Below are 18,201 nucleotides of genomic sequence, written 5' to 3' on the forward strand. Positions count from 1 at the left end.
ACAAAAAAAAGAAAGGTGCGTAAAGATGCAGAGTTCAGGGGCACCATGAATGAGAAAAAAGAGAGAGATGAAAGCTTATGCTCTCAGTGGACGGCTTGGGGTTTCGTACTGCACGTGCACTCAGACAGTGAAACACACACTGAGGTCCTAGCAGCCCGTGTGTGAAGTAAAGACAGCAGAGTCCCCTGAGATTTCATCTTCCAAGATGATTTACAGCCCCTGTCAGATACAATGAAATAAAACTGGGTCACCACAATGAAATATATCATAACCACACACTTGATGAATCAAAACGCCATGTGAGGGGAACATAGGGAATATTTTAAAGTCATAAATTATGCACTTATGTAATATTTATAGCACAGCAATAATGCACATTAATGCACTCAGCTGACATCACGTTTCAATGTGGTATGTTGAGGATGTCGGGCCAAATTGTTCAGCAAATGAGGGGACACTTGTGAGAGACTCAACAAACGGTGCTTTGCTGATATTGGGCAAGGATTAACTGCAGACTAAATGCCTGGCATTCCAGTAATACAGTATAATGGACAGATTCATACAGCTTTTACCACACATACACCCATGATGCTGTTTTACACTTTTTGTAGCTGCACAGAGAAGTAGAAGTCATTCCTTGTCAATGTGACTCAGAACATATGTGTATCTGTGTGTGTGTTTATACACATTTTGCTGTAATTGTGGGGACAAATATCTGTTGACACAGTCACATTATGAGGACCCGTCTTACTTACGGGGACAAAATGCAAGCCTCCACAACATAAATCATCAAATATTTGGGTGAAGACTTGTTTAAGCTTAGGTTGAGGTTAGGATTTGGTTTAGGCAAGTAATGTTTATTGTTATGGTCAGGTGGTGGTTAAGCCTCCAGGAAATGTATATAAGTCTATGTAATGTCCCCACAAGCGATGGAAACACAACTCTGTGTGTGTGTCCCCGTGTGATCCAGTGTGTGTATTGTTGTTCTCTGTGTACTTGTATAGAAATATCTGTGGTATTGTCATATTATGTGCTGAGGTGTCATTACATAATAGAGTTGGCTGTGGAGAGAGGGAGGCGGGGGCCAGACAGTACATGTGAGGTGCCAGTGAGGAATTCAGGTGGATCACGGGTGGTGGTGGAGGTAGCTGGATGGGTAAATGTGAGTGAGTGTGTTGTTTATAGCCTGCTTATCAGTTCGTTACAACCAGATTGCAGCATTACTCTTGTGTATATTTAAACAGATTGTTCTACTAAAATTAAGATCAGATTTGGAGTGGGAATTACCCGACTGATACGTTGGCTTTATATGTAATATTAATCTTTATTCTTTATTTTAGATTCAACTTTATTGTCATTACACATGTACAAGTACAATGCAACGAAACGCAATAGTAGCAGTAAAATGACTGCTTAATCAATATGTCAATCACCAGAAAATGATTTATATTAATATAAATTGCGTGGATCAGCGGTTACGGTGTCGGACCCGTAACCGGTGGATCGCTGGTTCGATTCCCCGTACTGGTGTCCATGGCTGAGGTACCCTTGAGCAAGGTACCTAATCCCCACTGCTCCCCGGGCGCTGCACGCGGTCGCCCACTGCCCCGGGTTTGCTGTGTGTGTGTGCACGTCACTTGGGTGGGTTAAATGCAGAGCACGAATTTCGTGCAGAGCATGAGTTCCCTCCAATGACGAAATATGTCACTTTCATCATCTTTCATCTTTTTCATCATCTTTTATTAAAAAAAATCTGGCCTGCTGACAAAACAAAATCTGAAGGGACACAATGAATGATTATTTCCATTATTTATTAATCTACTAATTATATCCTTGTCTATTATATTGGTCACATGGTTTATAGAATGTCTGCAACAAATTAACTGGGTGATAATGTCCTAAAATGTCTTGTTTTGTCCAACCAGCAGTACAAAATGCAAAAATATTCTGTTCACTACCATAGACGAGCAGCAAATGTTCACATTTTAAAAGTCGGAGCTACAGTTTTTTTCAACAACGTTACTTTAAAATTACAATTAATGGATTATCAAAACAGCTGTTGATTAATTCTCTGACTAATCAACCTTCAGCTCCAGACGTCACCCTGGGCTCACAGAAGCTGTGGACACAATTTTTCACAATTTCCTTTCAAAGTTTTGCAGGTGGAAATATTTTTTCTTACAGAGTTGTTACAGAGTTGCAGCCTAATTCTCTTTTACAGTATATGCTCCTTAGTCACATTTCTTGTGGTGCTTTGATTCTGTCTGTACTTTAAAAAGGTCACAGAGTGAACTGGATGCAGAGTTGTGTTTCTATACACAAAGACACTGGTGGTGGTGGAAAAGGCTCATATTTAATATCCATAAAAAAAATAAGTGTCGCTAAATGAAAGGTTTCCTTTAAGATACCAGATATCCATATCAGACAGCAATCTGGGTTACTGCAAGCTATGTAGACACTCAGTCTAGCTATTCAAATAACATGGTCTGCAGTGTGCATGTAAACAGTGAGTATCGTGGATGAGTGAGTGAAAGCCAGGCTGTAAATTGCGGTGGTTGTGTCCTCGGTGAATCAGCATATGACGAGGTTGATGATGGGGCTGTGCTGTTTAGTAGGAGTAATTGGATGTAGTCACAATGAATGGCTGACTTCTTGATGATAGTCTTAACTGTGCAGAAACATGTCTGGTAAACTATAATATCCCACATGTACACACTTTCGTCCAAACACTGGAGGATTACAAGCAACATTAGCACTGTGAGTGGAATCACGGACGTGAACTGTTGTTGTTGGGGCGAGTCTGGCAGCCTGATGTAGCCTCAGGCTCAGCACTGCATTCATACACACACACTGCACTCAGTTGACCCACATCATGCAAAGATAGAGAAAAAAATGAGGGGGTGGACCTACAGGGGAAGGAAATAGAGCTCGCCAAATACTCCCATGTTTGTACCAGGGGGGTGGCTTTCGTGACTAATCTGTGCTTAGTTGGGTATCAGTTAGGCACTGTTTCAGAGTGAGTTGTGATAAAAGAAGATAAAGATTGGACTCTTGTAAAGTCTGGAGCCATAACCCTTTGGGGGAAATGGAAAGTAATCAACTACACCACAGTTTCCTGTAGTTTTTCTATTCATTTTCTGGTTAATAGATAGAAATAATAACTTAAATGCGTTTAATAAATCAACTTTGTAACAGCAAACAATGACTTTATGTTTGCAGACAACTTTTAAATCAGAGGGATGATAATTAGATGTAATTAATTATTAATTATTGGTACACATCAACAATTTAATTTTGGCTGGTAAAATTTAACATCTTAATTATTGCTGTCACGAAACATTGAAATTCACGCATCACCGTGCCTGAGGTGGTTTCACATGATTATGGCAAATAAGCACCCATCACAAAAATAGACCAGATGATAATTAGAAATTAAAATGTCTTGAATTAAAAAAAGAAAAAAAAGAAAAGACCATGGCTCATGTGTTTCTCAGTCTTGGTCGTGGTAACCCTCCTGCACTGCATGTTTTAGATGTGCCCCTGCTGACACATTTGATTCAAATGAATGGATTGTCATCAGGCTTCTGCAGAGCTTCACGACGAGCTGATCAAACGAATCAAGTGTACTGTAAGGGAGAAATGTCTAAAATATGCAGGGCAGTCCCTAGAAAAATGTCAGGGTATAAGATGTTCATTCTGCATCAGGGCTCAAACTCACAAACTTAGACGTCATGGACACGTCATGATCTTGTTGAACTACCTGCCAAGTTAGAAACCAAAGATGGATTCACAGTTTTGTTATGAAATCAGCAGGGATACGTTCAAAGACAGATTTCTATTGTCACAAATTCAGCGATTGAGAAAACATTCTGAGAGTGTGTGTACTCTCTTTTGTGTACTAGACAACAAAGAGATGTCTCTGACTGATCGCTCATATGCAACAAATTGGTGTTTAAAGATGATTTATTTTCTATTCCACTGCAATAGTTTTTGTGAGGACAGAATTCACAATAAAAAATCAGTCAAACATTCAGTTTTAAGGAATTGGCCTACATTTTGGTCAAAATTACAAAGTGGCAAAGCATCCACAATGAGACGACGACCCGATACTCACCCTGCTGTTTACATGTGCTGCAGCACTCATACGTCACTCCATTGAGATTCCATTAGCCTCCAGGCAGATGTTGCTTCAGACCGACTTACCAACTTAATTAAGTAATCTAATTTAAATGCATAGCCAACAATATATTCACACACATCATCCCTTTAGTTTATCCTTTTATTTAAGGGTAATTATTTTCTCAAGCATTCTGGCATTTCACAGCATGTGTGACAAAGTTTTACATGTTTTTTTATACTTTGATGAGGTTAGTATACTCCTTCTGTGTGTTTAGTGCAGTTGAAGTTACCACCTGCAGAATTTTAGTTAGGAGCCTGCAGTTATGTCTACTCAATTACTGACATTAAGAACAGTTTTGAAGTCCTTTATGTTACATGAGTGTTTTCTAGCTTAAATTTCTACTGGGAGGTAATGCACAGTGTGTGGGAAAGACTTAATTATAGAGTCATGCAGAAATAATCCCTCCATCATCACTCGAGATTAAAAGTGTGTGGTGGTATCTGTATACAGGGGCGTAGCACCCCTTAGCCCCCTCCCTTTCCAAACCAGCTAACTTCATCTTACCGAATGCTTGTTCACCCTCAGCAACGCTTACTGGCAGGGTGCAGAAAAGCCTTATTCCAATGCATATTTCCCCCAAAATGCTTTGGAACTGTATGTCATATATGGCATCATGTATCACTTTCAGGTGCAGCATTTCATCCTCAAATGCAGCTTTTAGATCATGTGGATCTACTCTTGTCAGACACCGACATGATAGTTTTATCTGTTCCTCTGACATGCCTGCAAACTTCAGAATTGGTGTGAAAGTTTCACATATGGTGGCTGTGGTCTGGAATCTAACACTCAGATCACTGATAATGCTATCTAATACAACAAAAAAAAAACCTGGTTTCTGAATTTATTTGCTGCATTCTCTTTAGACACACAACTCTCATCAAAAATATGTTTCCTTTTCCGTGTCCGTTTCTCTTCGCTCCGAAACTGAGCAGGGATCTCCATGCCTTGAGTTACTAAGCAGGCTTTGGCAAGAAGGGTGTGCCAGTCATTACGCATTGCTTGCATTTCCTCCTTTAGTGCCTTAATGTTTGCAGCCTCAATATCCAAAGAAATATTCCCTGAAGAATCTGATTTCTATTTTCAATGCACTGTAGTACCTTCACCCACACAGTCAGTAAAACAAATGCACCAAGGGCTTAGCTTTTGAGACCTTTTGGCTATTTAGCCTTCACCTTAGGTTTGGCTGTAGTTGATTATTGTGAGCTTGGATGTGTTCGTTTAATGGATTGTCTGCATTCAAAGCAGTGTGTGTAACTCATGCTATTTCATTTTTCATCATGTGCTTTAACATTAAGGGCTGAACAAACCTTTTCTTGAAAAAAAAGGTAAACATCTGGTTGCCTACTTTCTGCTTTCTCTTCTCTCTCCTTTCTCTTCTGGTAGCCTGACTTGATCTTTGAAAGAGACATGCTGCTGCAGCTCAGATCTCAGGGCCCTGTATGTGAGTTGCTTAGTTACATTTTGCTAGCCCTTCAGGTGGAATGAACCGTATTGCAATTTTGCAAGGGTGGTGCAGGTAGTGTCAAACATTTAGATAAAAGAAAAAAATATTCAAAAGTTTACAAAAGCCCCAGGCCTCCTCATCCTTGGGGCGCCGGTACACCTGTCCCTTTTGTCCCCCCACTTCGACGCCGGTGCTTGCATTTGTGAGTTCTATACATTACACATGTATTATGGTAGGCATATGAAACACGTAGATGCAGGTTAATAAGTTACTGCGATTTGTCTGTATTTTCGGGCCAGGTCATAAATCCGGGAAGAGCATTATTAGAACACAACTGTGATATTTTTAACATCTGAACATACGCAGAAGAAATGTTATTCTGTTGCACTCAGGGGTGGTTGTCACCAAAATGTTCCTCTGGATTCAGTGATTCAATGTTATCACACCTGTTGTGTTTCCATCAGAAGCACTTTGAATTAGGAGCCTGTAAGGTCACACTTGTCCCACTTGTCTCTCAAGACGTGTGTTTCTTCACATACTTTAGATATGCTGAGCAAGAAATGGTGACAATGCATTTTTTTTCCCTGCATGAGTAGTCTTTACAATTTTTGTACTTTGCAAGTTCTACATGTAAATGGAAGCATCCCACAAATGAGTCATCTGTATATCATTTATGACTTTAAAACACTGATGTTTTACCAGAAATTTTTGGGGAAAATTCAGACCATTAGCAGCAGGTCAAATAATGATTCATTTATTTCACAAATATGATGATTTTGGACTGCACTTGAAACTAGCGCTCTTCAAAAATTACAATCAGTGATAGAAAAGCTTCTTATTTTATTTTTCATTAAAAAAGGCATTACATTTGGTGAGTTTTTCACTACTGTAAAATCCAAGTTCAGTTCAAGTTTCCAGTTATTGTGGGTGGGGGGATCTAGCAGGGCACACAGCTGACAGTAGTGAGGTGGGCTCCAAGGTATGCCCTGCAGCTGGAAGAGAGAGAGAGAGAGAGAGAGAGAGAGAGAGAGTTAACAGGGTCCAGAGCAAAGAATGGACTTACAGGACTACGTCCTGCCATGTGATAATCTCAGTGCTGTTAGTGTGTCCTGCACTGAGATTATGTGGATGTTGTGCTTATAAGATTGCAAGATGGCTCCGTAGCTCCTCCAGGGTGATTCGCAACTGAGGGTCTCTGGCCAGACACGTAGACAGCAAGATCCTGAGATCTGGAAAACGAGAGAAATCGAGATGAAAGGTTTTAGTGGCAAGTGATCCAGTGGGAAAAAAAAAACAAAAAGATCTGGTGAATCAAGAAGAATTTCCCTTCAGGGATAAATAAAGGTATTTCTGATTCTGGTGTTGTGAGTGTGTTTCTCACCTATGCACAATGCACCGTTAAACTGGATGCGTTTGCTCATGAACTTCTCGGTGGTAAAGGGCACATGACCGCTCAGCAACGAATAGAACAGCACGCCAAGCTGCCAGACAGTGGTGGGACGGGCCATATATTTCCGACATTCAACCCACTCCGGAGGAAAGTATGCACGGGTGCCTAGTACACACATCAACAGAGCAATGGAGGGAAAAGACAGAAAGGGATGATGAGGATCTTTGTTTAAACATGAAAATCATTATTTCAGAGATTGGCAAATGACTGAAGAGCACAAGCCAGATATCATACCACAAAAAGTACTGTGAGGCATCTCAGTGGATAAGCTGCCACAGCCAAAGTCGATTATACGAACTCTGGGTACTCCGTTGTTCAGCTGAACCAGGACGTTTTGTGACTTGATGTCCCGGTGAAAGACACCCTTCGAGTCCATGTCGATGGCCGCGTCCACCAGCTGTCTCATGATCATCTGAGAGAGACAGAATTGGAAGAGAATGTCAGGAAAAAATGATCTCTTGAACAACACAGCAATGAAAAATGTAGCAGTAATGTATCATAAGTTCTCTATGTGTTTTATGGAATCTGAAATCTGATCTTCCTGTAAGGGCCCAGTTAAACAAACATCTAATGAATAAACAATTCAAATGTTTAGTCAGAAATCATTTCATTTGAATGGAATCACTGAAATCAGTGGATTGCTGCTCTTGTAGGGTTTAAACCAAATCAAACGAGCTGATGGCAGGTGTGCCAAAAAAAATGCTTTAGTGGACACTCATGACGTTTTATCAAGTCTGGATTTTGGCAGCACACACACACACACACACACACACACACACACACACACACACCACAGAAATATTCTCCACCCAGCTTCCATACCTTTGCCTCATGTTCATCTAGGTATCCTCCGCGAGATTTTAAGTAGCTGCAGAGATCCATGCAGTTTATTGGTCTTTCCATCACCAGTATTAATTCTTCATCCAGGTGGTACCAGTCCAGAAGGGACACAGCAGTGGATTGTCCAATGGATCCTGGTAGACCTGCGGTTTTCAACATGAGTGCCACCTCGACAATGACGTTAAACACCTTGCCGTTGCATTTCTAAAGAAAAAACAAATGCTTACATACCAATGACTTGTAATAAATTCCAACACAGAATGTTTCAGACACAGAGACAAAACATGTGCAGCTCATTCACAGTGTAGCAAAGACACATTTAAAGTTCACATTTTCTTTTAAGTACGACAGCTGGTGTTCATCATCAGATCAAATTACTTACAACTTTTTCTTTTCTCACAGCCCTGATGGGAATGTGCTTGATGGCGACCTGCAAGACACAAATTCAAATAATTTGGTTTGTGTGTAAACCCACCATGACGTCACCCATTGGTTTGCAGAGCGAACTGACCAATGACACATGTAGGTGTATAGGTCCCTCTCACCACGCACACACACACACACACACACACACACACACACACACACACACACACACACACACACTCTGCTATATTATGCACACTCAACAAAGCTGCTCCACGTAGGAAACAAAGACTAATGTAAATTTGTGATGCACCTCTTAAGTTTGGTTAAAAGCATCTCCTGTATTTCATGTAATTTTGCATTTCACCCAGAAATTAATTTGTTTAAATTAGCAGTTAGTGGATGTCTGGCTAGTGAAAGCATGTTGAATTGATAAGACCTGAAACTTGAGACCATCAAGCCATGAAGTAATAAAATAATTCATCAAGTAAGGAGCATGGTCCTTTTCTTGTAAGATTACATACAGATGGACTTTTTCATCAAGTGGAGTGTGTCCCTGCTGCACTGACTACATTTTTTAGACTGGGAAACTCAGGTCACCACGTACAGTACACTGTCTATAGCTGATACATCCTGAGGATCGGTGAATGTTGCAGTGTGTGTGAGCATGCGTTTGTAAGACTTACCCCTCGACAGTCTGATTTACAGAAGCCAGCGTGCACTGAGCCGAAGCCTCCCTTGCCGATCGGGCCCAACTCGCAGTACTTGTTCACAAAATCAGCTGAAAAACATTTTCTTCTGAATTAGCAACTTATTTTTTGATACTTCTTACATGAATACTTTTACACCTATTCTTGTTCAGTCATTTTGTTTCCCACTCTCTGCTTACCTCTGCTTGTGTTTGCCGAGGAGGACATCTCATAGATTCTCTCCTCCTCAGGTGAGGCACTGCTGGTGTTGAGGCTGATGTCGCCTCCACTCTTGTTAACATTTGCTGCTGATGGAGAGGAGGAGTCAGTATCACTGGATATAGTGATCCAGGACACTGCACCGCTTTTTTTTTTAGGTGCCTCATTATGGTTGCTGGCCTTTCTCTTGTCCCTCTCCACTACGGGCTCCTCCACAACTATTACACTGGGGTCAGAGTTGGTGCCGTTTTGGATGCTACACCTTCTCTTCTTTTCAGGTGGTCTGGCATCTACGCTGCTCTTTCTCTTTCCCCTCTGACTGATTCTGTCCTTTACTGAGACATCGCCATGTTCTGAAGGGTTGGTGAGGTTACTGCACCTCATCTTTTTTGGGGGCATCCTTCCATCATCACTAGCCCTCCTCTTTCTCACGCTGACACCCTCCTGAACGTTGTCACTCTCCATCCTATTTCTCTTCTTCATCTCTAGATCTGCCTGCATGTTGTTCTCTAAGATGAGAAAAAGTCTGTTTTGTTTTTGCAACTTAAATATGCACTATGATGGTCATATACTCAGATTGACTTAACATAAGAATCATAGAATAAACTTGATTTAGGACGGACGTGACAGACCACATCTGCACTGGCCAGAAAGGAAATAAGCATATTATGGATTTAGTTAAGACTTCAGCCCCACTCACGTATTTTGTGCAAAATATTGTTTGGATTAAAGCTGCTGCTTGGACAGATAGATGAATTTAAAGATCTCATGTCTGAAAGGGGTTGTACTTTAAACAAAACCTAAAGAAACCTTATTCTGAAACTTATCTGAGATGTAAGCTTACAAGGTTTTGCCTAAAATGACGCTGGTTTCACACTGGACTACAAAGATGAAATGGGCCCACGATCATGATTTTAAACTTCCATCAGTTAGTCACAGCACAGGACCACATTAAAGATTAGTTTCCAGGATTTGAAAAACACACAAGAAGACTATGAGCTGTAACTGGACACACTTTGCACCTACCTGAATCTGTTCCAGAGGTCAGAGTCATCAAATGTTTTGTGAACTCAGAAGAAATAATCGTATTCGTCGAAGTTTCAGCCGAGTTTTACTGTCAACAACTGCAGATAACCTGAAGAGTGTGTACCGATACCGAGCGAATCTCAGATCTGGTGGAGAGCACGCTGTTCTGTTCAGAATGCGATGACGCATCAAAGCTGGATCAAAGGTAAAGAACCAAGAGTGTGCAAACTAGCATTCTAAAGTTCCATCACACAAGATTTTTTTTTTTTTTTTTTAACTATTTGACTATATATTTTCATATGTATTTTTCAGAGGTCATGTAATTAATTTAGTCCCACATGGACTGTGCCATCTTTCTCCCCCCTACCACAGTAATAATTAACAGGAAGTTACCTCAGTTACCTGCTGTTATCCACCACACTCACTGGTCCTCTCATGATGACAGACATTTCATATTTAAAGTGTGCATCTTTGTTTTTTTCTGCTGTGGGCTAAATGAAATACTATTTTCTGATTGTTTTGTGTATTTGTGTTCTACAGCACAAACAAACACCATGATGGAGGAAGGCACCACATTGCTGTCCAAACAGACACACAGACCTGCAGCTCTCTATACATCCATGAGACAGATAGGGTCTATAGCCTACAGTTTGACCTCACACCATGCACACTGTTATTGGCTGGAGGCTACAAGTCCACAGACTGATGCTCAGAAATATCTCTGACACTGTGAAATAACAATATGAAGAAAATGCAGGCACACACAGAGTCTATAGATACTACCACACACTTCCAGTGGGTAATAACTGATGACTGAGAGGTCATACTGATGTCTCTGCTATGCCTAATCAGATATTTTGACATCATTTTGATACTGTTGGAAATATATCCAGATATATGATGCTGGCATTGTGGATTTGCATATTATAGGAGCAGTCCCGGATTAGCCGTTGGGAGCACAGGGAAAGTTCTCAGTGGCCGAATGCAGCATTTGTTCAATATATAATATATTCCTTTTGAACAGCTCTCTGATCATGTGTCTGCGATGTGGCCTAACTTAAACACACCCCACAGTTTTGGACAAAGCATCTGAAAATTACATTAAGACACATCTTTTATTTATTGGCTCAGTATATTGCACATGTTATTTATACATCATTTTGCAGAAAATATAAGTTTTTTTCATTTTAAAGAGACATATTGTCACATTGACATTTTTCCCATTTTATTTTTTTATGTTTCTTAACTTTTGGTTCATGGTAATTTCTATGAACTAAAATATTCCGGCATATTCTCTTTAAGTGAAAACCCCACCTGAATCTCATATATTATTTTTCCACTTCTTAAATGTTAAGTATTTTCTAGTGTTTCTTTCAATGTTGTGTTTGTAACGTGTCCATCCAGTGTGATTGTACAAAAATATCACAGTCTTTACTTGCTGTCTATACAGGGAACCTGTCATTTGCCTGGATTTTCTTCTTTTCTTATTACTTTCCTGTGTTCAGGGCGACTGTGAAGTCTCGAAGACAAACGAGAGACTCACGTCACTTACGGCTAGGTGGGAACAGCTAATATTTCAGGGAAACGGGTGCACGGAAAAGGTCACGAAGAAGAAGCAGAAACTGTTTCCTCTTCCGGGTCGTGGATTAGAAACGTTGTGTGAACGGTGCGACCAAACAGAAAGTTTGCAAGAAAACCTCGCAGTTTGAGTGTTTTAAATATCATAAACTCCGTAATTCCTGTTTAACTTTCATAGCGTAAGCTGTCTGACAAAGGAATAAGGCGGTATCGAAAGGTTTGTACATTTAATTACGCTGCTAGTCGCTGATGTTGGTTGCTCCCAGGCTGCAGTGTGCTAATGTTAAGTTAGCGGGCAACCGGGGAGTTTTGGCGGATGTAATTGATTTGAGCTTGTACGTTGCTTATGGTTTTCTTGGTTGTCTTGGCTGTCCAACATTACCAAGAAACAGCAGCGAGTTTTGGACTAGCTCTGTGAAAATGGATGTTTGTGTTTTTGCGGGTTTGTGCGTTTCGCGAGTATGATGGAGATAGCGGGGGAGGAGGGGAGGGGGGTGGGTGTCATGGTACTCTGTTTGGGTTTCTGTGACATCGGTGTGAGTTAATTTGAACTTGTACGCACATGGACATGCGTGACAATCAGGTTCACCAGCGTTATTGATTGACAGTGCTACGTGTTCACGATATTCTGCAGGACTGTAGGATGTCTCTTCCTAAACGGGAGGTGGAGGAGTTGAGGCCATGGGTGGAGCGCACTGTGAAGAAGGTGCTGGGTTTCTCAGAGCCCACGGTGGTGACTGCGGCTTTGCACTGTGTTGGAAAGGGACTGGACAAAAGAAAGACCATAGGTAACTGCTTTTGCCATTTTGAGACCTGCGATTTATCCAGATCGGGTAAAGACTAGAAGTCCAGGATCTGATGCAACCACTTCAGATCAGCACAACTTCGTAGTCATAATTCATTTTATCTATGGAAAAGCTAGACATGGAAAAAGGTTAGCTTTTGGCTGTGTTTGGCCCACCACTGCTTGACTAAATAGCCTTTCAGGGACACATAAGTTATAGTACCCAAATCATTACATGTGGTTACTAATTTCCCTGACCACCTTCCATTTGTTATGTTAGCAGTCTTTTTTTTATTTCTAGAAGACAGGTATGTTAGTATTACATTAACCATTACAGATAATTAAGCTTGCCTTCCTTTGTAGGTTAATTCTTGTGAGAAATGATAATAACTTGATAATAACTTATTTTCCTTACTTTATTTTACAGCACTGTCAAGCAGAGCTGTGCAGTATGGCAGTTGTAAATTTAAAAAGTTACTGTAGACTATTTAGATTACGGCTATATTTTAACATTATCCCTAATCAGGATTGTGTTATTATTCAATTGGCGGGAACTTACTTGCAAAAGTACCATAATTCGCTCCGGTTATTGCAGAATTCTGATTAGTGTAGGTAAAAATATCAGTTTCATTTTGGTGTTTTGTTTTCTGTGGGTGTAAAGGCACCCTGTGGTTAACTCAAGAGATTACCAATTAATTGTGCCAGTGGTCAAAGGGAGAACTGGACTTATTAGACAATTATTTGACACTAATTTCCACCTCAGATCAGCTGCGTCCCTTCCTTGATGACTCTGCTGGAGGTTTTGTGGAGCGTCTTTTTGAAGCTTTGGAGGAAAGCCGCAGTGCACGAGGCAATAAAGGAGCAGGAGAAAAGAACCGCAAGAGAGATCTTAAGGTAAGCACACAGCTTAGCAAAGTTTGTATTGTCACTGCAAAGCTAAACAACAAGACATAAAGCTATTCCATTTATTGAGCTTATCACAGTGACCATATTTATTTATTAAACAGTAGCAATACTAGATTTAAGGGAGATTAGCAACAAATAGTATTACATAATTATTTTATTTTATTGTATGTTTGGCAGGGTGGTGGCATGTGATGTATTAGTCTTAATGATTGTGTGGTTGGTTTCAGGATGTATTTGGTGATGAGGCTGAAACTGGTGCACTGCGAGAAACTCCAGAGTCAGAAGATGGGATAGCTGTGAAGCGTAAACGGGTCCCTCGCTTCGAGGAGGTAGAGGAGCCTGAGGTCATACCTGGACCTCCTTCTGAGAGCCCTGGCATGCTCACCAAAATGCAGGTAAGTGGCAGTTAAGGCTGTGCCTATATATGTTGTTTTTTTTTTCATTAATATCCTGCAATTGTAATACTCTCTCCATTATTAGATAAAACAGATGATGGAGGCAGCCACAAAACAGATAGAAGAGAGGAAGAAACAACTGAGCTTTGCCTCTTCAGTCCCTGCTTCACCAGTAAGAAAATTACCATTTTTCCTAAAAAAAAATTAACAACCTACACTGAGAAACGCGTATCACTATTAATACTGTTCCTCTTTCTCTTTCTGAATTTAGCGGTTGCCTCTTCACACACCACAGTCACAAATGGAAACCCCTGCAGTCTCACGGCTTCTTGGCGCTTCTGCTGCTGCAGCTGTAGGTGGTGCGTCATCTATCGCCCCCTCCCAGGCTGCCAGCTTTATGAATGATGCTATCGAGAAGGCCCGCAAGGCTGCCGAGCTTCAGGCCCGCATCCAGTCCCAGTTAGCTATGAAACCTGGTATCCTTGGAGCCTTGGGGAACACCGGGCCTCACAACCTAGTAGCACTAGCTAATCTACATGCAATGGGAATTGCCCCACCGTGAGTAATGTTATTTGGGATTTTAAAATCTGTAAACAACAAAACATGTGGGTGATATCTATTTGCTTATGATGCTACATAAGAATTGACAGTTTTCTCTATGTGTTATAGGAAAGTAGAAGCCAAAGAGGTGAACAAGCCAACACCTCTTATTCTGGATGACAAGGGAAGAACTGTAGATGCCAGTGGCAAAGAGGTCGAACTCACACACCGCATGCCCACATTGAAAGGTATGTGAGAACTGCTTTAATACTTGTTCACACACAATAATTTAATTTCTTGTTTTGACCTTTTGCAAATTTCCTCTGTCTGGGTAGCAAACATTCATGCGGTTAAAAGGGAGCAGTTCCGTCAGCAGCTGAAGGAGAAGCCTGGGGAGGAATTGGAGTCCACATCCTACTTCGACCAACGTGTGTTTATTACACCAGCTCAGCGGCCTCGTAGGACCTTCAAATTCCACGACCAGGGGCGCTTTGAGAAGATTGCTCAACGAATTAGAACTAAGGTGGGATTTAACTCTTAAAATGTCACATGCCTGGTAACTTGGAACAGAGTTTAGAAAAATCTGGTGCTCCTCTATGTGTCAACTATTATCTGTATTAAAAGGTAATTCATAGAATAGACACCAAAGTAAAATATGGTTAAACATAACTTTACTTAACTTGTTTTTCTGTCCTGCATTGATCTTGACCTCAGGCCCAGTTGGAAAGGTTGCAGAATGAGATTGCCCAGGCTGCAAAGAAGACGGGAATCCAGGCATCCACAAAGCTGGCACTGATTGCGCCTAAAAAAGAGATTGGAGAAGGGGAAGTGCCCAACATTGAGTGGTGGGACTCCTTCATCCTGCCCTCTTACATAGACATGTAAGAAACTATAGCTGACCCACAAACACTTAATGTGATGTCTCACTGCCACAGTGAAGCTGTAGAATACCTAACACAGTCTATATTTTTATTTTGCACAAGCAATTCTCTGTAGCTAACACACTTGTTTTTCCTTCTTATGAAGAACCCCTGACACAAAATTTGACGATCTCGAGTTGTTTGGCGTGACCAGCCTAGTAGAACATCCTGCACAAATGAGCCCTCCTGGTAAGTACATGGAAAGTAATGTCTGCACACTATTAAAACTGCTCCCAAAATTAGCATGCTAGACAATAGCAATACCAACTGACTTTTTTTTTTTTTTTAAACCACAAATTTTTTAATATTGGTGTTTTGGTCGGCACAAACATGCTGGTAGCCCTGCATGTGTTGAACAGCTGTGCATATTGCTGCTTAATACAGAAATAAGCAGTTTAGGTTTATGAAGAGGAATCCTCTGAAACAGAGTAAATGTCACCACAGGATGCATTAGTATCTGTTCTGGAGCTTTCAGTGGTATCACAGCCAGATGGAGCTGTTAGAGATATGAATGTTCCATTCAAATTTGTTGTTACTTGGAATTGTATGGTGTGCAGTTCGGTGTAGATGCACACATTTTTTAAAAGTGATTCTAATGTTTTATCCTGTCTATTAGCCATTACGCACCATTATAAACTGGGTTAATGTTATTTATTCCATTATGGTTATATCATGTATGTTTTTTTTTTCCTTCAGTTGACACAGATAAGCCGGTAACACTGGGTGTTTACCTGACAAAGAGAGAACAGAAAAAACTGAGAAGACAGACACGAAGGGAAGCACAGAAAGAAGTTCAAGAGAAAGTTCGTCTTGGTCTGATGCCTCCACCAGAACCCAAAGGTACCCACAGATAAATCTCTGTTAGCACAAACTACTGCATTAAAACAGAATGTAACTTATGTTTGCTTTTATTTTCTCAGTACGAATCTCCAACCTGATGAGAGTGCTGGGCACGGAGGCGGTTCAAGACCCCACAAAGGTGGAGGCCCATGTCAGAGCACAGATGGCCAAGCGTCAGAAGTTAGTAACACGATTAATTTCTATTCTTACACTATTAATTTTAAACATAACCTTGTAAGACAATCCACGAAGAACAAAAGCTTTGTTTTCAATGTTTACTAATTGTGTCCCATCTTTGCAGGGCCCACGAGGAGGCCAATGCAGCCCGTAAGCTCACAGCAGAGCAGAGGAAAGAGAAGAAGGTCAAGAAGTTAAAAGAAGACCTCACTGATGGTGTTCACATTTCTGTGTACAGGTGTGCATTTGTTGGGAAGGAGCACACATGTAGTTCAAACATGCACTGCAGTGTATGTGTGTCTGTGTGTGTTACAGCACAGAAGTGTATCTAATTTAAGCACCTTACCATCCCTTGTACAGGATCCGTAACCTGCAAAATCCTGCTAAGAAGTTTAAAGTGGAGGCCAATGCCAACCAGCTGTACCTGACCGGCACAGTAGTTCTGCACAGAGATGTCAACCTTGTTGTGGTGGAGGGAGGTAAGGGACAACGTGGTCAAGTGATAAATCACAACCCGTCAGTGCTCTCAGTTAAATTAATTTGTCTTCTTCACATACCAGTACTCTTACTGACGTGATTTGTAAGAAATAATAATCAGATTATATTTTGTGGCAAACTGCAGACATCTTGAATCGCTACATGGTACTTGGTCTTGTCTTCAACCAGGTTTGATGTCAGCTTCATGTGGCTGAGGTTTTATTAGATTTCATTTTCTCTTCTATACTTGGAGAAATTAAAATAGTGGGATAATCAAAGTTATGTTTAAAATTTTAATTTCTTCCTCCTTCTTTTTATTTAGGCCCTAAATCCCAGAAAAAGTTCAAGAGACTGATGTTGCACAGAATCAAATGGGAGGAACACAACAGTAAAAGAGATGGTAAGAATGACATGTGAGTCTTGTGCTAGCTGTCACATTTCTGTGCTTATTTCAAGGATACTGAACTCTTTATCATTGATTCTTGAATTAGACCCAGATGGTGATGATGATACAAAGAGGAACAACAAGTGCTGGTTGATTTGGGAGGTGAGCGTTGACACAACCTGCCTTCTGCCGCAGGCTCGTCTTGTTGCTGAATACACATTAAAATGGATTTGGATCATTTAGTTTTGTTTGTATTCTCACTTGAAGTCTGATGATGCCTCTCGGTTCTCCAGGGCACAGCCAAAGAGCGTAGTTTTGGGGAGATGAAGTTCAAGCAGTGCCCCACAGAGAGCATGGCCCGAGAACACTTCAAGAAACACGGCACAGAACACTACTGGGATCTTGCGCTCAGCATGAGTGTGTTGGATGGCACAGAGGACTGAAACTTGCCTGGAGAACATGTGGTTTGAGTCAGTGTCCCATCCTGCAAGCTCAGAGCCAGTTGGTCCTGACTGCTGACTGGCTGCCTTCAACTGGGGTGGTGCAGCCAGACTTGATCAAGAGACTTGAACATAGAAATTGAGGAACAATAAACCTGTGTGGATGTTTATTGTGAGAATGTGTGACAGATGGGTGTGTGTGTGTGTGTGTGTGTAAGACAAATGTGTATGCCTGCAATCAATACTCATCTCTTTGGTGGTAGCCCATTGTGTTATCTGTTATTCAATACAATGTGACAGATTGCACTATGAGATATAAATCACTCACCCAAGGCTTTATGTAACGATGGAAATGGAGATTATGTTCTGAGTTAACTTTTTTTTGTGAAATCCCCATGTACGCTGATAATAAAAATCTCTGTTTGAGTGAACAGTTAATAAAAAAAACACCCCATCAGTGAATAATTGCATTCCTATTGTGTTAAATAAATCCACTACAGTCCAGTAAACCTAGAAGGAATGTAGTTAGACAGCATTGTTATAAG

General features: G+C 40.9%; 2 protein-coding genes across 2 annotated transcripts; one reads left to right on the forward strand and one right to left on the reverse strand.

The window, feature by feature from the left end:
• Positions 1-3,983: 3,983 nt before the first annotated feature.
• On the reverse strand, positions 3,984-11,042 carry LOC124065324 (serine/threonine-protein kinase pim-2-like). The gene is made up of 8 exons (XM_046400598.1): positions 10,215-11,042; positions 9,170-9,697; positions 8,967-9,061; positions 8,297-8,344; positions 7,897-8,118; positions 7,309-7,486; positions 7,006-7,179; positions 3,984-6,853 (listed from the first exon to the last, which is right to left on the reverse strand). Exons 1-8 carry the CDS (start codon positions 10,240-10,242, stop codon positions 6,762-6,764), a joined length of 1,365 nt encoding a protein of 454 aa, XP_046256554.1. The 5' UTR covers positions 10,243-11,042; the 3' UTR covers positions 3,984-6,761.
• Positions 11,043-11,806: 764 nt separating this feature from the next.
• Positions 11,807-18,118, forward strand: prpf3 (PRP3 pre-mRNA processing factor 3 homolog (yeast)). Its single transcript, XM_046398436.1, has 17 exons — positions 11,807-12,009; positions 12,427-12,580; positions 13,340-13,470; positions 13,710-13,877; positions 13,963-14,049; positions 14,149-14,435; positions 14,547-14,665; positions 14,753-14,940; positions 15,132-15,298; positions 15,444-15,526; positions 16,034-16,177; positions 16,258-16,357; positions 16,479-16,592; positions 16,715-16,833; positions 17,154-17,231; positions 17,323-17,378; positions 17,510-18,118. Exons 2-17 carry the CDS (start codon positions 12,436-12,438, stop codon positions 17,657-17,659), a joined length of 2,136 nt encoding a protein of 711 aa, XP_046254392.1. The 5' UTR covers positions 11,807-12,009; positions 12,427-12,435; the 3' UTR covers positions 17,660-18,118.
• The last annotated feature ends 83 nt before the right edge of the window (positions 18,119-18,201 follow it).

The sequence above is a fragment of the Scatophagus argus genome, chromosome 9 (assembly GCF_020382885.2).
Source record: "Scatophagus argus isolate fScaArg1 chromosome 9, fScaArg1.pri, whole genome shotgun sequence".
Taxonomy (NCBI): domain Eukaryota; kingdom Metazoa; phylum Chordata; class Actinopteri; family Scatophagidae; genus Scatophagus; species Scatophagus argus.

Excerpts from the sequence above, each read along its gene's own strand:
- LOC124065324 (XM_046400598.1), bottom strand. The coding sequence starts at position 10,242 with ATGACTCTGACCTCTGGAACAGATTCAG. Across the intron at positions 9,062-9,169 it reads CTCGGCAAACACAAGCAGAG|CTGATTTTGTGAACAAGTAC; the intron begins GTAAGCAGAGAG and ends AATGTTTTTCAG. Across the intron at positions 8,345-8,966 it reads GTAAATCAGACTGTCGAGGG|GTCGCCATCAAGCACATTCC; the intron begins GTAAGTCTTACA and ends TGTGTCTTGCAG.
- prpf3 (XM_046398436.1), top strand. The coding sequence starts at position 12,436 with ATGTCTCTTCCTAAACGGGAGGTGGAGGAGTTGAGGCCATGGGTGGAG. Across the intron at positions 15,299-15,443 it reads CTGCCCTCTTACATAGACAT|AACCCCTGACACAAAATTTG; the intron begins GTAAGAAACTAT and ends CTTCTTATGAAG. Across the intron at positions 15,527-16,033 it reads TGCACAAATGAGCCCTCCTG|TTGACACAGATAAGCCGGTA; the intron begins GTAAGTACATGG and ends TTTTTCCTTCAG.